Below are 26,677 nucleotides of genomic sequence, written 5' to 3'. Positions count from 1 at the left end.
GAGTCGCTCCCAAAGGAATACCCGAGGCACAGGTGGCGCTGCCCGGTGGTCGCGGCCCCGGTTCGGTAGCACCCCCCGAGCCGCGGCCGAGCCGAGCCGTGGTCGCTGTGCAGGCTCAGAAAATGAGTGGGACCATCTGGACTGGGCTCATGACCCGTTCCACTAACAGGTAGTCGTTGACAGACAGCGAGCTAAAAGGTCCAGAAGAAGCATCCAAATGCTTATCCTTTCTGGCTGTGTTTGCACTGGGGTAAAACAATGTCAGGGCAGCACTCCAGTCTTACATCACCTGGTTCCAGTGAAGACACACCGGGTAAATCTTGAAGGGTTATGGTTTGGGGATATTTTCTTTTTCAAGATGAGGGGGCTCCTGGAACACCACACTCTGACCAAAATCCTTCTGTACTGAAGAGTTGAGGGGGGTTATTTTTTTTTTCCCCCTGTAACTCCAGTTAAAGGGAACAGTGAGCCACAAATTCTAATTTTGCTGTCAGCTTGGGAATTTGAATTGTGTTTCTAACAGATTTTTCTTCCTCAAGCTGCATGTTGTGCTAATAGAGGGAACCAATTTGCATAACTTCTGTCAGTCTGAAGCACTGCCTGATTGCTTTCTGGTACAGAAGGTTAGTTTAAATGTTCTTTATATTTGTGATCTGATTAACTTTTCATGATGGGAAATGTTTTCAAGATTCTATATAGTTACAGAGCATGTAGACATGAAATATACTGAAAGAAATGCCAGCCTATTTGGAAAAGCAGTAATTTTGTTTCCTTTTTCTTTAGCATAAAAATCCAGAATGTCTAACTTGGCCCAAATGTTAATTCTCCAGTCTTGGGGTTAGCTTGGGAAGCAGCGTATGCCTCCGTATTTGCCCATATTTGCACAAATAATGAATAATTTACTGTTGGGGCTTTCTGATCAGATTTTCAGCTTTCCAGTAGAAAGGCCAATAGAGGCCTTTTCTTTTGGTGAAATTTATTATTTGATATTTCATTTAAGTAGCTTTGATGGTTATAGATCTGCGCAAAAAGGTTAAACTTGGAGATAGCAGAAGGCTTTCAAACAGTACGTAGCATAAATCTTTCCGTCTAATGGAAATTTATGGCACTGAAAAGGCAATGTTCCTTTGTAGCCCGGTAGATTTTGCTGATACTTAATTACCTTAGCTCTCAAAAAAAGATACCACGTAGTGAAGGCGGGGTGGAGGAAAAACAGTGTCAGCTCTGTACTGCTTTATGCCATGCATGTGATCCTCAGCAGTGGCAGGAACACATCACAGAGGAAGGGATCTCAGCAGAGTTCTGTAGTCAGTCCAGTCACCCCTGAAACACCAGGTAAACTATCAGAGCAAGAAAGGAGGATGTTTTCTAGTTCACGATCAGTTGCATTTTTGCAAGTTATCTCATTAAGATACTTCAGCTCTTAAAAAAAAATATTAATTTCCGGCAGTAATTCCCAAAGCAAAATAAATCACCCTTCCGAATGAAATGTCACTCCCGGCGGCCGGTGCATATTGCTCTTCTCTCGCAGTTTTTGAACACCGGGAGCTGCAGAACTTGGCGTGCGCGAGGTGCCGGCGGTCGGTCCCGCACTGCTGCGGCTGCCCGGGGCACGGCGGCCGGCTCGGCGGGCAGCTCTGCCAGCAGCCGCCCACCGGCACGGCCGGGCAGCGGCCCCGGCCCCGGGCGGGGCGGGGGGTCCGGGCTCCGCCTGATTGGCCGCAGCGCGGGGCCCCGCGGAAGGTGCCGCGGGCGGCGGCGGGGGCGGCGCGGCGGGTGCCCGCAGGATGGGCGGCAGAGCCGGCTTCTTCGAGGTGGGTGCGGGCGGCAACGGGGGCGGGGGGCGTCCAAGGCGAGGCGAGCCCGGGCCAAGTCCCGCAGCATCCTGCCGCCGGTGAACGGGGCTGCCCGGGATCCCGGCGGGCTCCTCTCTCTTCCCCCTCCATCTGCATTGAAGCACCGGGGAGCCGGAGGCATCCGCTCCCGCGTCTGCCGAGGGAAGTGACCGCCGCCGGAGCCGAGCAGAGGGGCCCGGGAGGGCACGCTGATCCCCGGGGGTTTTCTTGGGGCGAGGAGGCAAAAGAGGATGCCGCCCGCCCCGTCCTCTCCTTTCCCGGGCACGTTCCCGTCGCCGTTCCGGATCCCCGCGTCCCCGGTGTTCCTCGGACGTGTTCCCGGAGAGCGGGGCCGGGGGAATCCCCGGGCTTCCCTGCGCGCTCTCGGCGCTCCGCGGGGGCGCCGGATCAATGCTCTGGGCTTCTTCTTCAGCCCTACAGAGAGGGCGAGAGCGAGGAATTTTCTCGGCACCTTCTGTCCCCAACTTCTCGGAAAACCCCGTCGCCAGGCGCCGTGCACCTCGCCGGCAGCCGTCCCGAGCAGCCTTCCGGCCCGCTGCAGGCGTGGCCGCGGGCGGCAGCATCCTTGGGTCGGCCCGGCCCGGCTCGCTTCGGCTGGGCTGGGCGGCAGGAGCCGGCGGGGCAGTTGGTGCCCTGGGCGAGAGGACGGCTCCCGGCGCGGCGCTCACTGCCCGGTGGCTACGGGCGAGGGGCCTCCGCTAGCCCGGAGCGCCCGATCTTGAGGGGGGAACGAAAACCAGCCGGGCGGAGTTTAGTACAGTCAGCTCCTTGTGCTTACAGAAAGCGCAGAGTAACGTGCACCTGGGGAGCTTCAAGGGTAACATCGCATCCACTTACATAAACAGCCACACAGACTCTTTGCTAGAATTAGTTAGGCTGGGTAATACAAGAAATCCTAAGAGCGGCTTGTATTTCAAAAACAGGTCTGTGCAAGCTAAATGACAGCAATCCTGAATGTGTTTCTGCAGGCTTATACTTTGGTTTCTCAATCACGATTTACCTAAAAAAAATGCACAGGTGGAGGAATGTCCCTTCCCCCATGCAAATTACAAAGCAGTTGTTGTTATAACACAAATAGAATCCAAAGCCATCTGAAAACCACCTACTCCTTTAGGAACTTACCATGACCTAAAAGTTCAGATTTTACTTTTCAAAGCTATAAAAATGATCCTGATGTCACAATTCAGCAAAATAAACTGCTTATAGCTCTTTTGGGTGTGAGGTAGGCACCTGCACCATGCTTTTTTCTCAGCAGTGTTGACTTCCTAGAATTTTTTTAGGAAAAACAATCAGACTTGTACTGCCTCATGGATTTCTACCAGTGAGGTAGAACTCAAACTGTTGTGAGATCCAAATACAGGAGCAACCACGTGTGTAATACTATCCTGATTGCCTTCAGTCACTTCAGATTTGCTCTTCTGCCTCAGACTTATTTGAGCTCCTGAGGAGCTCTAGTTAGTAGAAGATCTCACAAGCATGGACATCATTATTGTCATCTGATTTTGCAGATGAGGAAACACACAAAAGTTGAATGACCTGCTCAGTCTCGCTAGGCAGGACAGTAGCAGGAGATCCGGGTCTTTTGAGCCCTAAATCAAGACCCTGTGTTTAAGCAACACTAATGTACATTCAGCATGATTCATGAATTTACATGTCAATCTCGTATATCTTAGTCCTTTTCTTTTTATGGCAGATAATGGATGGAAGCAGATTTGCCCAGCTCATCTAGTATGTGAGCTGTGTCAGGGGTAGGATGTGGACAAAGACTGCCTAAGTAGCACTAGCAGTGCAGTTGCCTATTGCTTTCTGCACTGTTCTCCCTGATTTGCTTTCTGTTACAAATTCATTGACTGAATCCTGAATTCATTTCCCCACCTCACATTCAAAGCTGAACTATGTAAAGAGGGAAGGTGAGAGTCCCACTTGTCTCAGTAGTTCCTGGGGAGGGTGGGCAGAATCTCTACTGTCATAAAATTTAGTGTTCCCTCTTTGAGGAACTGTATAAATTTGTACTTTCCCCTATACATTTATAAACCATTTACCCTTTACTGTTCTTCTATTGTGCTTCCTGATAAGAATCACAAATCACAATCACCAAACTGTCATGTTTACTTCAGGTGTTGGTATGTTTCTACTTTCACCTCATTTTTCTTATCACTAATAGCTCAGAAGAAGCTTCGCAAGGACAACTATAAATAAGTATGCATATACTTGAAAATACTGCACCTGATAATTTGAGGAGATTCAACTCCAAGGACTGAGATGTACGATAGAGACTTGTATCTAGATTAATGTTATTTTAAGAGTGCTCATTTCTCTAAGTTGCATAGAGAACAACTCTTCTGACCTATTTGAGATTTGTTTCCATGATTATGATGCTGTTTATCCAGTGTCTGTTTTCCTCCTTTCCATAGGAGGGATGCCTATGTGACACACTCAGATGTAAAAGCCTCCAGTAGAGCTCTGAAGTTAGGCTAATGAACTGCATCATTTCTTTTTACTTGACAGGTTTAGGTCTTCAAAAGAATTCCTTATAAAGAAAATAGTATGGTGTTCTGACTTCCTAGAGGAAAGATCCTTGAACAAATATATTCATACTGTAGAAAATTAGTGTCACAAGACCCACAGTTGTACTTTTGCTTCCTTAACTGGTTTGAATGGTAAGTGCATTTTGTGAGCAGTGATACCCAAAAATGTTTTGGAATCTTCACCCCCTGATGATAGATTGAACTGACATGTGCCCACAGTCTAAAAGCAATAATGTACTGGCCCCCCTTGTTGGCATTTAAAGTTCCCTCCCTCTTCTGTCTGTGATGAAAACCCTCTGAGTGTAAGGGGGGTGGTGGCGGCTGGCTGGCTGGCATGGCTGAGATGTCACAGCTCCTGTTACAAAGGCTTCTCCCTCTCAGAGCTATGCTGTCTAAAGCCTTGTCAAGTAAGAGCACTGAGAGCAAGTGCTAAAATCATGACTGTAGAACATTTCAAGATGCTGTATCCTCCAAGAATTGCCGTAAGACAAGGCCACATATGAGATATTTGAACAGTCATTTAAAGGGACAACTGAAAATTGCCCTGCTGTTTGAAGACATCTGCTCTGTTTTCACAACTAACACAAGATTATTATCACAGAAAGAGATGAGATGTCAGGGCAAACATTATCCCTTACTCTTCTCTCACCACTTTTCCCCTCACTTCCCAACACTTCAACACTCAGTTGAAGTGCTTTACTTAAAAGATAGAAATTTGTCTTTTATATCTGTGAAGCTTGAGAGAGAAATTTAATTTTGTGTAGGAGAAGATGATAGTAAAACATTAATTGGCAGAAAGTACCTGGAGTTACTCAAAATTTGAAGGCTACATTTGAAATGAAAAGTCTTATATTAGGAAAAAAATGAGCTTCTTGAAGTATATTTTTTAAAAAATAATACCAGTATAATACCAGTTTTGTAAGTTCACCTGTCTGTACGAGGTCTCTAAAATTCCCAGGGTTTCCAGTCTTCCTGCCCTATCAAAAGACAGCAGACCCATCCTTGATGCTGCTAGGTAAAAAACAAAGAAAAAAACCAAAAAACCTCTTCAATTCCATGTCAAAAGCATACACTGTATGTTCATTTTGACATCCCCACACCAAATTATGCACAGAGTAGTAATGAAACTAGAAATACTGAACTTTGATAATGCAAATCACAATGCTGATACAAAGATATGACTGTGATTTGACAAAGAATTTGTATAACTCTTCTACCTGAATATTGCTGTTGTAGAACATAACCATCATAAACTAAAGCCCCAAGGCAGTGGATATTCTCTTGCACAAGGAAAAGCCTATGCAGTGGTGTTGAAAAACCTGGATGTCTACTTAGCATTGAGTCAAATCTGGCTCAGGTTCTCAGACAGAGGCACTCCAATGTGCTTCATGGTGACAGTGATACTCAGTGAATGATGTGACTTCTCAGTATGCCTGGGAAATTGGCAACATGCAGCTCTGTGTTAGCCAGCATAAGCACTGAGTCAGTATTAACTGGTGGAGGTTCCTTTCCATCTTGTGTATCCTCCTGAAAGATCCCATAGTAGTAAAAGCTGGAAAGTTTTTGTAGATTTTCAAGAGCCAGAATTCAATGTGAAAGCCTTAACGACTTTTCCTTTCTTGAAAAATAAATCAGCCTCCCACACCAAATGAATAGACTTTCCTTTTCCTTCCTGACTGTTCTTATGCTGACTCATTTAATCTCTGTCAATTATATAAATGGATTTGTCTTTCAGAAGGATGAGCATTTGTAGCTCTACCTGTTATCATCCTTAGGCCCAGGTCCACAAAGCAACTTGGGTTTTGCAATGTGTTTGGGTTAGGCACCCAGCTCCAAGATCAAATAGGACAATTTGGTCAGGGTATCCAAGTTTGCTTCAACTCTTATCTCTTTACTGTGTGCTATCCCAAAAGGCATCTGCTGTAGTGAAATAATGAACAGAATTACAGTGGAAGGGAGCAGTGATGAAAGGAGCCCAGAGAGACAGAAATTCAGGCTTTCTCTTTGGTGGGAGCCCTTTTCGCTGAAGTCCCCTCCTGCCTTTTCCTGCCTGTGGGAGAAATGGCAAATGACAAAAGACATTCCAAAGCAATTTTCCCATGTCCTGGCAGTGTGTCTAACTATTACATGTAAAGCATGAAGAACTAGATCATCTCCTTTGCTGACAGCTCAGTTTCATTCAGAAAGAATCTAAATGCTGTGCATTGTGCTGACCTTGGGATAAAGATGCTTACTGGATCAATATCCTTGGGGATTTAGATGAGAGCATGTCTAACCAGCGAATCAGAAACAGGTGGAAGAAATAAAAATGCAGTATGAGTGTCAGCACAGGTCAAACACTGGTGCTCACTGGCTTGCAGAAGAGCAGAACTTAGCAAGATGATGAATAAATACTAGTGTATCTCTTGTGAACCTGTAAATGTTAGACATCTAAATTCTACAAAAGTGAAAATTCATTTTAGAAAATCCTTTGAGTATGGGCATCACTGTATCTCTTTATACACACTGAAATAATGCAATATAGTTCTAGTCTCATGAAATGTGAGCCATTGCTTCAGAAGTAAGCATTTGTTTAGCTGGACTGCTTAGAAAATGAGGTTCAGCACTCCACAGGTAAGATCAACCACAAAGCAAAATTTCATGAACATTTGCCTTGGTTCTGGTTTGGAAATTTCTCACATAGCATGTGATAAGCTGTGAGACTCCCTGCCTCAAGACTGTTTACACAGGTTTAAAAGGCAAATGGATAAACTAGTTGAGGAAAGAAATCCATTAAAAATTATTAAATACATAGGCAAGACTTCTGGTGCAGGAGAATCAAAATCACTGTGTCTGTTTCTTCCCTTTCCCTCAGGCACTACATTCTTGCCCTGTTTTATAATTTTTTCTGAGTTACCTGCTGCTGGCTGTTTCAGAAAGAGCCAGTTCTAGATGGATCCTTAGGCCCATCCTCTGCAACAATCTGTACCTTAAGTGCAAGAGAAGCTTCAGACTGAGAGTCAATTGTAAATCAGCAGCACAAACAGAATTTTCAGTGTGAGTACACTTACAGCAATCTCTCTTTGGCTTAACTCGACTTGAAGAAAACTATTCTTGATATGCCCTAGTGTGAGATCACACTAAGGCATACTTCCTCCCCTCAGGAACAACACAGTCTACCAGAAAAGGAGGTAGAGAAAATGAATAATTCTATAGGAAAAATGCTTAGAAAGATTTAGTTAGGACTGTGGCAACCATTGGATTGTTTTTTTAGAGTTAAATTCAAAGAAACTGATTTATGTAAGAATTCTAACAGTTCAGGGAGAATTAATTCTGCATTGCTCTTTCTCAGACTGGTTGGTTCCTATACTATGAAATAAACTTTTTTTTTTTTTTAAACTGAATAATTTCAAAAGAAATCAATACAATATATGCTTATGTCAGGGCATATGAAGTGCCACTCAAGTTTACTCAGTCTGATGATTACAAGTGGTTTCAAATTAAACTTCTAAGATGCACAGACATGATAAATGTGTCACTATTACCATAATAATTATCACATCATTTTTTGAGATCTATTGATCTTTCAGCACTTCAGCTATGGCTTTAAACTTCAGGAATTCAAGCGACTATATTTTTGTAATCCTATTACAGAGACACTGCATCTTAAAAATTCTTTCTAAATACTTTGTTCAGCTGTTTTTCCTTTATGAATACTTTCCTCCCTTTTATTTTGCCTTTTTATTTTCTGAATAAAAATTTAACAGCTGAATGTACTTTTTTGTGCTTATATTGTGTATTGATTATTCTTTGTCCTCAACCTGTTCATGTTCTAAACATTAATAGTCAAGATTTTTTTCTTTTACTAATGATTCTATCCATCTTTAATCCTTATGCAATAGAACCAATTTATCTTCTAAGCAAAGATACATATTTGTAGTCTTATGAAGGAGTTTTTAACATCCTGCACAAATCTGCCTATTGATTAATTTCTACTCTAAGTAGTCTCAGAGAAGCTGTAGTTGAAAATGTCTTTAAAAATTCACCAAATAAGTGGACTGTAAGTCTTACTGCACTAATGCAGGCCAACAGTTGATGTCCTATTGTGCTAAATGCTTTGAAAACACAATGAAATTAAAGTTCTCTGAGCCAAACAATTTATGTTTAAAAGAGATGATACCTATCAGTAAGTGTTCCAAGAACAGATTGCCGGGTATCTAAAATCTGTTGCCAACCAATGCATTAACTGCCTTGGTGCTGTGCCTCAGGGCTGGAAACACTGTGTTCAGTGCTACAGTGCTTCATGAGATTGGCCAGGATGTTCAGGAACGACCATTTCTTGCTTTGGATCAAGCTTTTCTGTTCCTTGTGCAGGGAACATCTACACTGGAGGATGTTCTGATAAATCTAAGAGGCGTGATAGAGGAAACAGTCACCTTGCTTTCACTCTGTTGCTGCACAATTTGCTATGGACTGGAGTGGAATCTAAAGCTGTGTCTGGGATCCATCTTTCTGAAAAGGGAAAGAATGTTTGATCTTTGCTTAGATCTTGAAAGTAATTGAAAGTAAATTAAATGTTTGAAGTGTAAAAAAAACCCAACAAAAACAAACATTGAGCAATTTAGGTTGCAGGAGCCGTGTGGAAATCATGCAGTCCAGCTCCTGCTCAAAGCAGATACAGCCAGATCAGATGGCAATGGGTCTTGTCCACTCGAGTTTTAACTGTCTCCAAGAATAGAGATTCCACATCCTCTCTAAGCAACTTCTAATACTTGGCCTAGCTCATGGTGAAAAAAAATTCCTCGTGTCTGGATTTTCTCCTATTGCATCCAGACACACATTCCCTCTGACCATTATCTCCATGCACCTCTGAGAAGAGTCTGGATCCATCATCTCTATAGGCTTCCTTTAGGTATTTGCATGGACCAGTATAGGCAAGTATGACAGTTCGAAAGAATTGTGCTGTAACAGAACCAAATAACAAGTTACTTACTTAATAACAGTAAGTAACATCTTGGACAATTTATTTTTTTGTTTTCCACACTGATTCTAAAGGTTTACAGAGATTTCTGTACAGCCACTCCTATGAAAACCACAGACCAAAAGAAAAACTCTAATTTTCAGTCTGGTCTTGTGCATAACAAGAAAAGCCCAACTAAAATACCATAGGTGTCAGAAAGATATTTAAACTACTGTCATTGACCTAAGAATATCTCTCTAATACAACCACTGAAGGCCATAGATTAAAACTGCCCCTGGAGGATTCCGAAAAAAAATACAGATACTTGGGTTGGGTATGGAATGGGAAGGACACTACTGAAAGTGTAGGCACTGCTGCAGTCTGCAGAGCAGCCCAATCGTATTATTGACAAAAATCTTTGAGATACACCAAAGGTTTCAATAGTCCTTGTAGCAACTTGGCATCAGAAGGGACAAAAAGTGGTGTACAGCCCCCTCTCTGCCCTGTACTTGTTCTGTGGACTGCAAGTGTCAGAATGATTCAATGATTTCAATGACTCAGACTGATTGTCAGAATGATTTCAGTGGCTGACAATGATGTCAGTATTTCAAGAATAGTCTTCTGGGAAAGGAATCCACTTCATTTGCTTTCCCATAGAGATTTCACACAGACATTAAACCTGGAAATGTGTGTTATTTCAAGTATAAAAATCAAGGGAAAACATATCCCAACAATCCATCACATATTTGTTACATATCAGAAGAGGGGAACAGTGCTTGTCTCCCCCAGTGTCCCAGTTAGAGCTTACAATGCACAGGCAGAAAATATCATGGCATTAGTGTTCCTTGTGGAGACCAGATTTGATAGGTGTGACTGGAGCTGAAGCGCTCCATCTCTGTGCCAAAAGAAAAAGAGCCCTTTGAGACAAGTGAAGCAAGGAAATAAGATACTCCAACCAAATGATCTCTTCAAAGCTCTCTGAGAAAGATACTGGACCATGACTCCTATTTTTAGTGAGGAATCATATTGAAAGTCTAATGTTAATCTATTCTCTTGGCCAGTTAATACCAAACATAATTAATGCTAGATGTTTATATAAAAACCCCAACAGCTGCAATGAGGTTTAGGGAACTGCTGCAATGGGGCTTTGAAATGTCTGGGGACTTTTCTGCTTGGCTATTGATCAAAATCATAACATTTTTCCAAACTGCCTTTTGATCATGGAAATAAACTGCTCTTTCCTTTCCAGAGCTGTATCTAAACCACTGCTTGGAATAAAAAATGCTAATATGTAGTTAATAAAACAGGTGATCTATGAGGCAAGAGTAATGCTAACTATTCCTATAACAAATGCTTAAGTGTTTGTGAAGCCCAGATATTTAGCTGCATTTGTTCATTATGTCCACCAATATTTTCAACCCTCCTTGCAATTAAAATATTCTGGGAACAATACACAATAATCTTCAAGCTTTCTGTACTCAGAATATTTGCTTATATATATATACACACATTTTTTTTCTCAAACTCTTTCTGATTTTATGAATCATAAAAGTACTATTCCTTAGTGACTCCTGTGAAAATTCTCTACCTCTTGCTTATTTCTCTTGCTCTAGCATAAAAAAATATCCAAGATCACTTTTTTGGTCAAAAACTTAGCTACTTCTGCTACTGAATATATCCAAGAAGACAATTCATTTGGCATTTTTTTCCAAGTTGAGTGCTTTTGGAACCTGGCGATTGAAGCTGTCTCTTGAGAACACCAAGAAGTTTTTAAACTCAATTCACAGATCAGAGAAAAATGGTGTCTCACTCTGAGAGTTATAATGATTATGAATTTGAGAATCAACTAAGAGTTTACACATTATTGAGCCAATAATGATTAATTATCATTTTGTATCCTTTCAGGTGGAAATCCTTGACTGGGAGACAAAGAAACAGCTATGCTTCCTAGATAAGGTAAAACAAAAATCTGCTTAAAAGGCTAGGTGACTTTGTTAGAAATTACTAACTTTTCTTAAGTAAATTTGGTGTTTATGAAGGGTATTCCATCTCCTGGTAGCCTTTCCTTGGCCACTTGCAATGATTATGCAAATTTTATACTGACTACAGTGTCTTTCAACGCTTTTCCAGACGGAGATTTTGAGCAAAAAGGAGAACTTCAGTTGCATTACTAAGAGGGTGCCAGTTGTGTGGTACTCAGAAGCCATGAAATTGTCACTGCTGTAGTACTTGGTCACTGCTAGAGAGGTTGCCTCTGAAACAGGCATCAAAACTTGTCCTGCCTTTTCCCTGTCAGTTCTCTGAATCCTTCATGCCAAGGCTAGACATCTGTAAGAAATAGTTACATTGTCTAAGTCGCATTCCTGTTTGACTTAATAGTTTTACACCTAGTAGTTGTCTTTCAAAATATGCATCTTATATTTACAATATTTTTGTTGCCTAGGTGGAACCAAACGCTACAATTAGAGAGATCAGATTGATGTTCCATAAATTATGTGAGTATAACTCCAGCAGCAGCAGCTATCACATCAGAATGTCCAGTAAATAAATAGGAAAAAATTGCATAATTTGAAACACTATATACACACACATAATGCTGATTGTCTCCACAAGAATGTGATCACAGTGAGATTTCAGTAAAATGATTTTATTCTGTCCTGATACAGCTTTGTATTTTTTTCTGCTGCATAAATTATCACCTATATTAGTGTTAAATAAATATTTATAAAAACCTGTAAACGAAGCTCATCTTGTTGTATTGTGTTCATTATAGTAGTGGATGATCTGAACTGAACATTGTGTATCACACAATTCTCTATGGTCTTACAGATCCTCGGTGGTACCCAGCAAGGCAGTCAATAAAACTTGATCCAAGTAAGTACTTGTGAGGTCTGCAGTAACAACTCTGAGGGGGGCCCTGGCATGAAAGGTGTACTTCAGGGTGTCAGCACTTAAGAATCTGTTTCCAGCTATGTTAATTAGCACTGTGAAGGCTGAAGAAAATCCAGAACAAATACAATTCTTTGCAAGTTCCACCCTGGTGCTTGGCAATTAACTCAGGAGTTTGCACATTGCTCCAATGCACTTTCTAACTACTGAGCACTGTTGCTTTCCAGAGAGACAGCACAGGATCTAGATATTCACTGCCCTTAGCTGCAGTGAAATTATCTCCATCATGATGCTCAGCTGAGAGTACCAAAAAGGGCTGTAAGTTTGAGCTATCAATTCATATAATCCTCTGCTCTCAGGCAGGAATTGCAGTTCTTTAGAGGGAAGCTAATGCAGAACACATTGCTGTGGACACAGCAATTGCTGACAAAGCTGGAGACAGCTGGCTGACTTCATTAATACACTTGTAGGCATTGCTACTGGAAGCCTTTTACATGGCCTGAGTCCACAAAAGAAAAGTCTAGTTGCCAAACTGTGTTAATTCATCTTAGCTAAAATATAACACTTTCTTCCTTTGCTTTCATTAAGGATAGTTTTATTTAAACAGTGCCTTAAAGTATGCTGGTGAAGATTTGCTCATTGTGTAAAATCTATCCATGGAAAACAGATGTATGTTTATCTTGTTTCCTTCTTTGAAGGTCTCCCTTGTCAGATTCCTCTATGAATTTATGTAGTGAGATTTGCCATGAGAAAATGCTGGCCTTCTGGAGATTCCTCTAAATCTAGGCATTAAAAGCTCAAGTACTGTGGGATGGTGCTAGCTAGGAATCACCTCCTAGTTGTTTGGGAAAAGAAAGGCAGTAAAAATTTCTGTAAGAGAGTTTTCCAAACACAGCTTATCCTACCTTCTGTTTGTCTGATGATGAGCAATGAGAAGAGCAGAAGAGAGGAGAGAGAGAGAGGTGCAGCTGACTAGGAGGTCAGTGAACTCTGATAAAGGGCACTGCTCCATCAACAAATTCTGCTGTTAGCAGTGATGAAACAAGTCTACTAGACTAAGCAGGCACATAGAATTGAGAATTCTCTTAACTGTTTTGATGTGAATAGAAGATCCAGGCTTATATGTGATTACAGGCATAAATAAAAATTAAGTGTAAATATTCTTGGTATGTTTAATGAGATTTCAGTAAATCCACATCACATCAAGTAGTCTCATAGATAAAGCACCGTATAAAGCTGGTATGCTACCAAAGTGGACTTGAATGTCGCTAAGATGTAATTACTTCTTTCCTTCTCAGAAGGAAAGTCCCTGAGGGATGAAGAAATCCTGCAGCACCTCCCTGTTGGCACAACTGCTACCTTATACTTTAAAGATTTAGGGCCACAGATAGGATGGACTACGGTGAGCTCTGCTTCAAGTCTGAGCCATTTGAATGGCTAGTTTTCCATAGTTAATCCTTACATCACTTTTTGTTTCTCTCCAATATTTCTGCATGATGTCTGCTCTGATATGGATGCAGGCAATGAATCCTCATTGCTTCAGTTCATTTAATCAGGGAAAGCAGTAACAGATTGAATGCCTATTTAGTTCCCTGGGAGAGCAGCGGTGGAAAACCTGCTGCAGGGTAGGTTGGCTCTACAGAACTAAAATGCAGGTTGTCAAATGGATGTCTACTCTAAAATCATTAGGAACTAGGTATGTAAATGCTTTTGGCAATCTGCTCTGCAGGACTGGTGTAACTCCTGACAAAAGATTATACTCCTATGGGTTTGTCCTGCAAAGAGGCATGGGAACAACTTCATATGTCATTACTTGAAGTGACTTCAGCAAGAAAATGTATAAAAGTACGATTAATTGCTGTCTGCACGTGACTGTGTCCCAGGAGGCCAGTGACAGGCTAATGACAGCTGATAATTTCTGCACTATTAGCAGCCATCCTCAAAGACCTTGCATATTTACTGTCTTAGCTCAAATGCAAATTTTATCACAACTCACTTGGCAGGCAACACAACACTGCTGTTTATGCAGAGAGGTGACCAAGGACCCTTCTAGCTCTTTAAAAGGTCCTTGCTGCACAGTATTACACCAGTTCTAATAAACAGCATGATGTCAAGGGAAAAGTACCTCGTAATTTAAAGGCATATTTACCATTTATTAGCTATGAGACATTAATAAAACCTTGTGTTGATTACAAATAGCAAAGACAATGTTAATAGGAGGTAAAATAAAAGAAGTCAAATATGTTCTGTGGGACTGAATCTTCACATCTTTACTTTGGATGCAGTGTGGATAAATCAAGCAGCTATTACTCAATCAAAAAAACCAGGAAGACAGACAAAACTTCTAATGCCAGTGTAGACTTCAAGACACATGTGCATTAATATACACCAAAATATCACAGTGCAGAGTAACACCAGGCTTCTACCATTTCACAAACATTTGCATTCTGCTCTCTCTGCCCTTCAAGTTACTTCATTCAAATATAAGCCAACAAATATTTAAGTATTATCAAATAGAAAAGATGAGCTTCTCATCTACAAGCAAACCTGATCTTTGCATCAGAGAAAATGCTGATTGTAGCAGAAGTCAATATCCCAACTTTTTTGAGTATCAAAATAACTCTAAGCACATTAGAGAACTGGGATTGTTTGGGTTTCTTTTTTTGTTTGCTTTCTTTTGTTGTTGGTTTTTTGTTTGTTTGTGACAGAAGTACAATCAATTTCCCTTCTTTCTCTCTAAGTGAGGTATGGACCTACCTTCCTCACTTATAGAGGGGTAGAAAATTCAGCTGTTAATATTTGGTCCAAAGTTAAGTTCAATTTTAAGTGATGTTCCCAAGAAATACACAACTATCTGAAAAGAAATGAAGTTAGAGAATAGGTTCTCTGGTTTCCTCTCTCTTTTTTTTTCTTTCTTTTAATTTCCTTCTAGTATTCCAATTAAAGCTTGTTTGAACATAGAATGAAATTATTGTTTCCCAGGACAACTGCTGTGCTAACTGTTCACACAGATGGGGTCACTGTGAATACTTACGAGCTGTGTTTCCAGTTTAAACAAAATTCATTCAGTAGAAGCAGAACTCCTATTTCTCAAGACAAATTCTTCACCAAATTTCATTTTATACCAAAATAAAGCAACAGCTTTTGAGTGCAAGAGAAGGGTGAGAGCTGCATAAATGTAACCTGCATGCATATTTGTCATGATCTCTGGGCTTCCATTATTATCTTTTCATGCCCTTACTGTGTCTGCTGCACTGGTAATGGCTGTTTGAATGCAACTGAGGCAAATCATTGCAAAATATTTATGTGCATGGCTACCAGTTTCCTAGCCTGAGCCCAAACCTTCTATTCCCTTCCTACCTCTCTTAATGCCGTCCTGGATGCGTGGAGATTTTTATCCCACTGCATTAGTTATTGCAAAGAAACCAAAGCAAAACCATCATCTAATTCAGCTGTCTAATTATTTTCTCTCTTTTTACAGGTATTTTTGATAGAATATACAGGTCCATTGTTCATCTATTTTCTGTTTTATTTCCGCATGACTTTTGTCTATGGACTGGATGAGAGGTTTACATCAAGTCCACACCCAGTAGTTAAGTAAGTCTGTTTGCAGGCTTGAGCAGTGTTTCTTGTAGTGTTATTCCAAATGTCTTGACACACTTGGTTTTTTAAGCACTCTTAAATACTTTTGTCTTGCTGTTTCTAGCTTGGCATGTATCTGCCATTCTTTCCACTACATCAAAAGGTTGATTGAAACAGTATTTGTTCATCGGTTCTCCCGTGGGACTATGCCACTGAGGAATATTGTGAAGGTAAATTGTGTCAGAATCTATGCATAGCTGCCCTTACAAATCCAGCCTAGCCAGCCTAAAGCTCTGCCTCTGCACCACACACATTTTGTGTGGCTTTTGTAGCAAATCTCACCCGTAAAGCTGCAGTTCTTTCAGAAGATTTCTTAATGTCACTGTTGTATAACCCACATGCTGTCATACTGTTACTGATATTATAGAAGTGTCATTACTTGTTAGAATTTTAAACCTTCCGCATACTCTTCCTTTTCACTCAGCTAGGTCCTTGGGTGTGAATGTTTTACTAACAAGTTAACTTTCAAGGTAGTACAGGCAGGCACAATGGTGGGAGAACAACTTTAAAAAAAAATAAAAAAAAAATCAATTTTTGTAACAGTCATTTTATATCTGCTTTGTCCCTAAAATTCTCCTTGCTGTTAAGGAACTGTTAATTTACCTTCGATCCAGTGCAAAGCAGCTTAGTTGTTCTGCATTTTCTTCTCCCCAGGAGCATTCCTAATGTCATCAGTGCTGCTGTGGCACAGAGCAACTCTTGGGGTGCAGATTCTGTTTTCAGGGTGTCTGAGAAGTAGTACAGTGACTGCATGGTTATGCATAAGCTGTAGTTATTTTACCAATATTTGCAACAGAAAACACATTAGTAGTCAAAAGTACACCTTATTCTAATGAAGACAAGAGATTACCTACTGGAAAAGCATTTGGGAATTCTAACATTTGGGATTTAGACGGTTCCTTGTAATTTGCACTGTGGCAGTGAGACTTGTAGCAGCTGAAGCTTAGCCTTGTGGCTAACTCCTTACAGCTGTCTAGTGGCTCTGGTCCTTCAGGAGATAGCTTCATGCTTCCAGGAAAGGAGGGTCTGTAGTGGAGCAGTGGCCCTCCAAAAGAATCCTCTCTAGAAATTCATTGTGCTTCCTGCAGCAAGAGTTGTTAAAAGGTTTGCAGATCTCATTTTTGACACAACAGATCTTGCAGATCTCTTGTTCTTGACACAACAGTAGCTAATGTATGCTAAACAGCAGATAAATGAGCAACTTTACCTTGAAAAAACAAGTGTGATAATTTTTTTTCTCATTGTGATCTCTGACAATTACTTGTTCCTTTCAGACCATACAAGCTGTTGCTGTTAAAATTTACATTTATACCAGTCATTCTGATCACTTCCTCTTTTTAATCTTCTCAAGTTGGTGGCACTTGCTTTCACCTGTAAAGCTGCTCACAGTTCTTATTCTACCTGCTTAGCAATGCTTGGGTTTAATTTGCTTTTATAATTTCATTTGCCTTGGTGGTGTTACTCCAAAATTGTGCCAGTGCAAAAAAACATCACAACATCTTTTTTCTGTTTTTCCATCACATACAAGTGGTTTTCCATCACAAAAAACTTCTTGCTTTCAGGGTTTGATCACATACACAGCAGATGTAGATAACTTATTTTCTAAGTGCAGTGGAATGCTATGTGTGCAGGAGACTTCAGCCTCAATAAACAGAAATCTGAGATGGGAATTGATGAGACATGTGATTTTTCATCCTTTTTTCCCAAATGGAACTAGGAATAAATTATGCCCTACAATGCAGCAGCTTCACCAAGAGGAGAGCATACTAACACAGTATAATTTTTCTAAGATATGTGATTTCTCTAGGCATTGGAAAGGTAGAATACCTGATTTATCTGAACCTAGTGAACAACTCTTCAGGGTGAATAAGATAGGGATTAATACAAAAATTGTGTGCTGATAAAGGAACTAACTGAAAGAAAGATAATTATGGTAGTGCCAAAAAAGAAACAGTCAGACCTTTAATAATAGGAAAGTATCAGTAGAATTCTTCAAATATTAGTCGCATGATTGGTCTTACATGGTCTTTCTTTACCCATGAACATTTTTGTGAGTAAAAAGAAGGGATATCATAAATTTTTAGAAAAACCTCTGGAGGAAAGAGAACATTAGATCTAAATAAATGCTGTTTAAACCAGAAGACAATATAAGAAGACAAACGGAAGGGTAGATTCTGGTAATGAATAAACAGAGGCAAGATATGAAGAACTATGCATTGTCAACTGCTGTAGAGAAGACAAATGTACTAACCATAAGTTTGGAAATTTAGGAATAATTTATTTATGGGATCCCTGCAGTACCTGAACTTGACCCACAGCATTCTAAGAGATTGTTGTAAAGCTTTATTATTCAAGATTCACAGAAACTTTCTTCCTTCCAACTGAGTTTATGAAGTCTGTATGTTCCTATCTAGACTTCACTGGAGATGCTTGTATGAGCAATAGGGATTCAAGTGGCAGCTGGACATTTACAAGTATTACTGTTAAGGTGCTTAGCAGTGGTAGACCCCACTCATCTTAAAGTTCCTTTTCTTAAAACTGAGAAATACTCATGCAGTAAATCATGTTCTTTGGCTGAATAGCATTTGTTCAGTTTAATGACAACATGTATTGTTGGGGACTGAGCCATAATAATTAATTTAATCTTACTTCACTGAAATCCATTGCAATATGTTCCATTCTGTGCCAAGACTTGAAGCTAGGAGAAGGTTTTTTTCTGAAGACGCCATTCCAAGATTACGAGAAACTGTTTCCACCTAAGTTTGTACAGCAGTCAGTAAATTGTAAGTGCCTGTTGAAGAAGCTAGTGTTAGGGAGAAAACAGTAGTTTATGGACAGGACACTACTTATATTATCCCTCATTGGAATCGTTCTTTTGGTTCTGCTGCATTTCCTGGGGGAAAATGAAGTCATCACAGGGAAGCTATTTATTTTTTCTGCTCATTCATCCCACCTGATTTGTAATTACCGGCTAACAGTTTACTCTTATCAGTTATCTCATACAATCTCAGAGCAAGGACATACTAAGTGCTTGCATGAGAGCAAGCCCAAAAGGGTGTCTGAGGTCTCTGGGCACTGCTGTGTTCAATTAACCCTAAGAAGAAAGTGGAAATGCAACAGAATGTTTGGTACAACTGCTTGCAGCAGATGAAGGGACACCAGCATTTTCAGAAAAATGCACCATCAGACACTGCAGTCAGCTAGTGCATGTTGTAGACGCTGAGGTAATCACTTTTCCAGGGTATTATTGCTAGAAATGCAGTTCTGGTATATACAGGGGGAAAAGACTGCAAAATTCAAAGCAAAACAGAAAAGTTAAACCAGTCAGGACAGCAAAAAAATGCAGCCTTGGATGGGATTTTTGCCTGCGTGAGCAGGAAAGGAAATGGTGAAAGAGAAAGCAAAAACACCTAGAAATGTCTAAGGTATAGGAACTATCTGGAAGTCCAAGAAAAAGAAAGGACCAGAAAAAGAGTAAGAGGACCTTTACTAGAAAGAGTAAGAGGATCAAAGTTTTACTCAAAATTGAAAACAGGAAGGAAGGAAAGATAAGGCAAAGAAAAGAACAGAAGAAGTGGTGAAAGAAAAAGAGCTCGGTTGTGGTCTTGCTGAAGTCCAGGTGATGAACAAACATAGCCTGATACATCAGAAACTGAGGCACTAGGTTGGATGAAAGAAGACTCAACTGATGAGAGGCAAATGTATGAATTGTTAATGAGGGTTAAAGTGTCTGCAAGAGAACAGCACCTAGACGTTAGAGCACAGAGCAAGAAGAGGAAGGGACCAAGAAAGGGCCTCCCTCCCACTTACATATATAAGGAGGGAGACAATAACATGCCACCAAAGCAGCAATGAATATCAGGAAAAACCCACAGGAGGCAGAGCCAAGGAGACCAAACAAGAGGTAAAGATTGTCATTGTAAGTAGTTTTTTCATGGATGAAGCCTATGAACAAGCACTGAGATTGGTCAGGAATGAGTCAGTACAGCCATTAATGACAGCTGTGTTATCAGAGTTTAGAGAGGAGAAACTGCATCGCAGAAACACAAGGACAGCAGAGAAAGGGATAAACTGGAGAAATAGCAGTGCAAGTACATCAGGAAAGCACCAGACAGGAAAAGTTAAAGCATGGGAAAGAAAAAAAACTGATGGGGTGAAGGAGAGGAGGACAGGAGATTGGGCAGTGCAAAATAATAAGCAGACAAGAGAGGACAGTGCCCAAATCTGGTTTTACAGTCTCAGGGCTCAGCAAAACAAGTTTCTCTTTAACATACAGTCTGTATGCACTTCAACTTTGCCCAGTGGCTTGCCAGACAAGATAATTTTGTTTTCAGTCATTACTTTCTAAAACTGTTTATAAATTTAACAGCTCGAAGATATTTTAGAGGTAATCTTAACTCTACTAGCACTATTTTCTTTCTTATTTCCTGTTACCTGCTCCCACCTACCACACTTAGTACTGCCATTTGTTGTTGTATTATCAGCAAGTTGAAGGATTGTCCCAATTCATTGTTATCAACAGTCCTTGCAGTGAATATTGGCCTAAAAGACTGTAGTAAAACAAAGAATAATTGCCTATTTTTCAGAACTGCTTATATTACTGGGGATTTGCAGCTTGGCTTGCATATTACATCAATCATCCTCTTTACACTCCTCCTTGTAAGTAACAAAACAACCCTCAATGATGTAAGTATTTATGTATGTACTTGTGTACTAGTACTAATGACATGCAAACTTTTTTTTTCTAATAGCTTATGGGAAAAAACAGATAAATTTTGCTGTCATCATGTTTCTGGTAGGTTTCTTGCTTTTTCTATAAAATGCTAAAATATCTGGCTTTATTTCTTCTGTCGTGTAAGTGGAGGAGTGAGTAGGATAAGCAGATACTTAGAACTTGGACATTTGGGACGTACTACTAAAGCTGACAGCTTGCATGCAAAACAGATAAATTCATCAGTTTGTAATGTGATTTTGTACACAAATTAATAGTTTGGTTTAGTGTCCATTCCAAGACATTTATCTGCTGGAGTGATCTTCCATAATCTTTGTTTAAATCTGTGTTTAAAAGCCAGTAAGTTTGTTGTGTGAACTGTTTATTGAGTGTTGAGAATCACAACAGACTATAAATCTCAGAGAACTATCCAACTAAGGGAATATGTTGCTGATAATTTCCATTGATAAAGTTTCATTTTGCTGAGCTTCAAAACCTGCTTTCAGCTTTCTTTATGATTCAAAATTCTTCAGTCACTGTTCATTCTGACAATTCATTCTGACATTTCATACATGCAGAAGCAAAGTCAGCGTAGCCAATAAGTATGTACCATACAAAGACTTTTCCTATGAATGTGTAACTTGTTTAGAACATCAGCTGTTCACTTGCTTTGACAAAATAATTATCAGTGACTGCAGGATCCCAAAGCAGCTTCCCAGGATGAAAATTCTGTGAGGTCATAATCTATTCACATTTTATAGGGAAACTTCACAACTGAAAGCACAGAGCTGGGAATAAAACTCAGGAGCTCTGACCACTAGTCATTTGCTGTAACAGATATGCACTGCAGACGCTGGAGACTGTCCATAATCATATAAATGGGGCATTTCAATACACTCTCTTCATTAGTGATTGGGGGAAGCTGTCTTTAAAACCAGTGAAGGAAGCTGGGTCAATTATATTCCATGATTCATATCAATTATACTCTAGAGAAGAAAACTTAGAGACCAAACTGTATCTTCCTTGGGATTTCAATAACTTTTGAGAAACCAGGACTATGCAAATAATTTTGTGGATGTTTTTAAAGCCGTAAGAATGATCAAAAGATAAAGCAAGTAATTCCCAAGTTCACTTTTATCCCCTGCGGTTTATTTTGCTTTCAAGGGGATTATGTAAGTAATAAATTTGATCTTTTGGACATGAAGTCCACATTTTCTTAAAAATTTAAATATATAACAGAATATAATATGGTCTCATATTTGATTTGTTTCATCCTTCTGTCAGCAGTCTTAGTTAAGGATATTTATTATCTTTATAATTATTTTCCTTTTCTTAAATATTTTAAAGAACCCCAGGAAATAACAAAAGGAAGAAAAACAAATAGAAGGGAAGAACACTTTTAACTTTGTCGTACTTTTTCTTGCAGCTGTGTGAAGCTGGAAATTTTTCCATTCATGTTGCACTCAGTGACCTCCGGAGGAATGGTAAAAACTGCATGATCATTTTTCAGTTTTGTATGGCCATTCAGTTCTCCTTCAGTTACTCTGCTTCAGGGAAGACCTGATCCTGGGGGGTGTTGATACTTGTCAGCTGACTGCTGTGGGAGCACAGGTTGCTCAGCACTGTAAAGATTGGATTCTAAGGGAAATGAGGCATTGCAAGGATTCTGACATCAGACTGTTGAAACACACATCTTATTGTTATCTTTATTGTTTCGGGCCGGGTTGTGCTGGGGGAGCAGTTACACTGGTTGTACTGCCAGTGCAAAAGGAAACAGTGCTGCTATAAGCTATGTCTGGTGAGCAAGGGAAAGTTCCCTCACAGGTATCCTATTCCTCTTGTGAGTCCAGGGGACATCCTGTCTTCCCACATCCTGTTTGTCCCTCTGGCAGTCATGAGACACAGAAGTAGGCAGAGCTGGGTTGTCTTTACAGGAAACAATATATTTAGGAGTGTGAATATTTTGTGATTTGTTTTCTAATCTATAGGATCCAAAACCTGTAAGATCCCATATCCAACAAAGAATCCTTTCACATGGCTGTTTTTCTTTGTATCTTGCCCTAACTATACATATGAGGTATGTATTTTCAAACAAGATGTTCAGATTTCAGTTTCGCTGAATCTATTTTTGTTTCTTTTAGAATGTTTTACATGGAAGAAACTTCTGAAACTGTTCAGCTCAATACATTTCCCCTCCTTCCCTAAACCCCATGAAATCCGGTTGTGGACAAGAATTTGTCTGCTCTTCCTCCCCTCCCTTGGGTCAGTAGTGGTGTGACTAACCTTACACTGACAGCCCTAACCCTGGGCCAGTGCTCCTGTGTGGCTGCCAGACATGACATACACTGTAAATTCTGCAGCCAGGAACAGGAAAATTACCACTGAATATGTGTTGCAATGAAGGGATGGAGCTGTTGGGTGGATTTATAACATAAGAGCCTAGAAATATCACTGCAGGCAGGAAGATAGTGGTCAGACAAATAAAATATATTGTGATAGAGAAAATAAGACAAAGTCTTCCCCTTTTTCTTGAGTTACACAATCATTTGTGTTGGTGGTGACTGCTTTAGAGATTTTAATCAGTTTATCATTTTATGCCCCTTAATCAGGAGCTAAACTCCTGACTGAGTTCAAAAGCAGATGAAGTCAGTACAACTCAGTATAACATTCATTCTTGCACAGAAGGACAGTGAAATTCAGTGGAGATCAACAGATGTTAATGAGAACAGCATTGGGCCTTGGACATAGAAAGTTACTACTCCTAACGGTGATGGAGGTCTGATGAATACAAATTAGGTAGAGAAAGAGGAAGGACACTGTTTTAATGCTTAAAATTTTGTCATTGTAATAGCTGTGGATGGAAATATGAAGGTTTTGTTTGTGATAATAAGGCACTGTTCACCTTTTTGGCTAAAGGTTATTAACAGCAGAAATTGATCTGGCTGACCTTGATTTTTTTATTTACCTATACTAGGACAAGGTTATTTTGATCAATAGAGAGATAAATGCAAATGCTGTCACCAGAAATATTTTAAATTTCCTTGGCCAAAACAGGTGGGGACCTGGATCAGTTTCACTATCATGACTCAGTGTGTTCCAGGTGAGTAATGTTTCGGTACTTCAATCTGAAGTGATGTCAGCAGCAAGAGTATGTTTTTAATCTGATTATGAAATGTATCTTTTTTTTCCCTTCCTTCCTTTCAGTGGGACTGTTCACCTTGCTTTGCTTCATTCAGATGACAATCTGGGCAAAGGATAAACACTGCACCTACTTACGAGAATTCAAGGATTATCCAAGCCACAGAATGCCAATTATTCCCTTTTTGTTGTGAGAAAAGAAGGCTCAATTTGAATATTGCACAGAACTTCAAGAAGAAAAACTTCATAAATGTCCTCCCAAATAAATGAATTAATTAAAAGGATTTTGGTGCATGTTGAATCTCCACTAAGGGAAATTGTATGCACTTGAAAGCTAGACTTCCTTACATTCAAGAATTCTCAACTCAGAAGCACCTTAGAAAACAAGGCTTCATTGCACAGCTGCAAAAAAAGCCCCTGCAGTTCACTGTAACCTGCCTTAGATTTTTCTGTACTAGTCTGTTTAGATTGATGGATCAGGGATCCTGAGAAGTCTGTGCTGAAAAGCAGCTCTAAATTTAGCAGTGGCATTCTGCAAGACAGAAGTACATTGGAACGAGGACACACTAGCTAGCTACAGAGCTCAGTTCAGCCAGCACGGCCAGCTGGCCTCAGGACAGTTGCATGATCTGCCTTCTTTGACTTGAAGAGAGTGCTCTGCCTGGAGGCAGGTGCTTTGTAACTGATAACATTACCAAAGAATATGAGTGGTTCCTGGAATAAAGAAATAGGCAATATCTCAAAAACCTGATTTGGGTCTAACCCCTAATTTGCCAAAAGAATCTGAAGTAACAAGTACTTGTAGTATTTGTGAATGTAATATCCTGTGCTGGGTTTCTTTGTTTGTTTTTGGTCTTCTTCATTAGTAAGTTGCATACTAGTAAATAAGATTCAGAAGCAATCTAACCTATGCCATATCTTTGATATCTGGTCTGTTTTGATATTATATCTCCTTATGATACTAATTGACCTTTAACCCAGAATTTTACATCAGGCTTCTCTAAGTAGTTTTTAATACACTTTGTAAATACATGAAGTGACTGCTAGTCCTCGGAATGCTCTTCCTATTTTCAGAGCCAGGGAGAAAAATCAGCTTCATTTTGGACTTCCTGTGTTTTCTTTGTCACTGGATGTTCTGGACTTAGTTGGGTTTTATGTAAATCTAGTTAAAAAAGGCTATTGAAATCTATCTGAATGACATTTTAAAGAAGCTATTTTAGAATATAAAGAGAATGCATAGATACTGTTTTGTTTCATAATTTATTTATCTATAATAGATGTATAGAAAGATTTTTGCAACTATTTGTAAGGGTGAAATATGCAATAAATTCTATTTGAAAACCAGTTGAAATAATTATGGCAAAAAAAGAAGGCTACAGCTGATTGCTGAAGTTTCACAATATTTTGTACAGTACAAAGCAAGAGTGTCCTTATAAAAAAAAACAACTACATCAATTGAAGAAAAATATCTTCCAAAGCAAAAATACATGACCCAGATTTTAATTCTGTATAACATATCTTAGAGAAGGTTTCTTGGAAATTATTAGATCTGATAGATAACTGAAGCAATACATCATTATGAATTTGTTTTCAGTATTGTTTTTCCACTAGTTAAACTGTGAACCAGAAAAAAAGGGCTAAATGTCAAATGATTTCCCACTGAGTGCAGTGTGGAGTACAAGCAGGTTGAAATTTTCCTTCTGAGGAGATAGAAAGTACATTTCCTATTCACACTTTACATCCACTTAATGTCCAGTCACAGGAAAGAAGAAAAATTTGGGCTTGTTTAGTAACAAAGAGATCTTTCCACGTCTCTACAAGAACACAAAACTTCTGGCAGATTTGAACATACTCTCTTTCTTTTTAATCTCCATTTTGACATTTGGCCTCTGTTTGAGGCAACTTGAAGATGAGTATGAGATCATTTTAATTAATTTATTTTTAAAAGCAAGTTTCTTGTCTGGGTCTGAGCTCTGAATTAATTCTTTTCATTCTTGCTGAGACAACCGTCTGTTGTCACTGGCAGCCTGGTGAGACAGTGAAGCAATCCCCCAGGACCAGCCCCATCAGCCAGCACTGTTCTGACCTTGATAGTCCCGTGCACTCGGCATAGCAGGAATCTGCTTCTAAGCTGGGCAATGCTCTCAGCCTTGGGACCTGTCTGCTGACTTGTAGCAGTGGACATAAGGGTTAAACAAGAAAAACCCGCCAGCCTGAAAGTACCAGAAAGAGAGTCCATCTTTGATGTTATTTATATGTCAACAAGGAGGAATAAGACTTCTTGTATCTAATAATGGACTTTATATTAGAGGAAGATTTCATTCTATAGCAAGGACCCCTGCCTTTCCTTTGACACTGTCAGCATGTGGTGTTACTGGTAGAGCAGTAGAAGTTGGCTGTTGCTAGGGCTGTTGTTGAGAGCACAGTGCTCAGAAAGGTGCAAAAAAATCAGTGTAATACTGAGTGTGCGAACCTTTGTTTTACCCTTGCTCTGCTCTGGCATGGCACCTGTTTGCACCGTGCAAACACGAAGCCTGGAGGCTGCAGGAGCAGTCTATGCAACTGCAACTGGGGACACCCTGGCTTCTCGGCTGGCTCCAGCTGCACGCGGATGCAAAGGCATTTCCTCATCCTCCATCTGCTGTTTAGCAAAGTTCACAAAAACCTGTGTGAGGAAAGCAGAAAATGTCACCATGTCTCCAACTGAGATGAGTTAGTGCTCTGCAGGAAACAGACAGAAAGGGGAATCCACAGACATCAACTGAACTGAGACACTGCATTATCAGCTGGGATCATGAGTTCCTCCTTTATTTTGATAAACTTCCTAGTGACTTCCTTCCTTGCAACTTCCTTCCTTTGGATGTACTTGCTTGCAAGTAAAATCCTACTTTTTCTTAAGGAGGATATGGCTTCAGCCAGGTTTGCATGGTTTGCAGAGCATGAGTTTGGTTGTGATAGGAAAGAGGAGGCAGAA

General features: G+C 40.0%; 2 protein-coding genes across 4 annotated transcripts in view; one reads left to right on the top strand and one right to left on the bottom strand.

Moving 5' to 3' along the window:
• Positions 1–1,726: 1,726 nt before the first annotated feature.
• On the top strand, positions 1,727–25,273 carry LOC131581135 (very-long-chain enoyl-CoA reductase-like). Of its 3 annotated transcripts, none has more exons than XM_058843076.1 (13): positions 1,727–1,814; positions 11,229–11,279; positions 11,767–11,818; positions 12,153–12,197; positions 13,511–13,614; positions 15,694–15,809; positions 15,919–16,024; positions 20,441–20,513; positions 20,606–20,649; positions 21,992–22,049; positions 22,554–22,642; positions 23,620–23,665; positions 23,770–25,273. In XM_058843076.1, the coding sequence occupies exons 1-13, from the start codon at positions 1,788–1,790 to the stop codon at positions 23,895–23,897; spliced, it is 939 nt and encodes a 312-aa protein (XP_058699059.1). In that variant the 5' UTR covers positions 1,727–1,787; the 3' UTR covers positions 23,898–25,273. The 3 variants fall into 3 exon arrangements, with proteins under 3 accessions (XP_058699059.1, XP_058699061.1, XP_058699060.1); XM_058843078.1 differs by having other exon boundaries at positions 23,540–23,665; positions 23,770–23,903; XM_058843077.1 differs by lacking the exon at positions 1,727–1,814 and adding an exon at positions 4,398–4,516.
• Positions 24,902–26,677, bottom strand: part of ABCA4 (ATP binding cassette subfamily A member 4) — a 66,470-nt gene continuing 64,694 nt past the window's right edge. Inside the window, exon 49 of the mRNA XM_058843075.1 lies at positions 24,902–26,368. Coding sequence (XP_058699058.1) covers positions 26,258–26,368 — 111 coding nt within the window. The 3' untranslated portion in view covers positions 24,902–26,257. The remainder of the gene's footprint in view (positions 26,369–26,677) is intronic.

This window comes from Poecile atricapillus, chromosome 7 (genome assembly GCF_030490865.1).
Source record: "Poecile atricapillus isolate bPoeAtr1 chromosome 7, bPoeAtr1.hap1, whole genome shotgun sequence".
In the NCBI taxonomy this organism is placed as follows: domain Eukaryota; kingdom Metazoa; phylum Chordata; class Aves; order Passeriformes; family Paridae; genus Poecile; species Poecile atricapillus.
Note: the sequence above shows the minus strand (reverse complement) of the source record. Positions and strands in the feature narration are given on the sequence as shown.

What these genes read in the sequence shown, in the direction of transcription:
- LOC131581135 (XM_058843076.1), top strand. Translation starts at nt 1,788, where the DNA reads ATGGGCGGCAGAGCCGGCTTCTTCGAG. An exon ending in AGTCCACACCCAGTAGTTAA is followed by an intron (nt 15,810 to 15,918) that starts GTAAGTCTGTTT and finishes TGCTGTTTCTAG; the next exon opens with CTTGGCATGTATCTGCCATT. An exon ending in CAGTGACCTCCGGAGGAATG is followed by an intron (nt 22,050 to 22,553) that starts GTAAAAACTGCA and finishes TCTAATCTATAG; the next exon opens with GATCCAAAACCTGTAAGATC.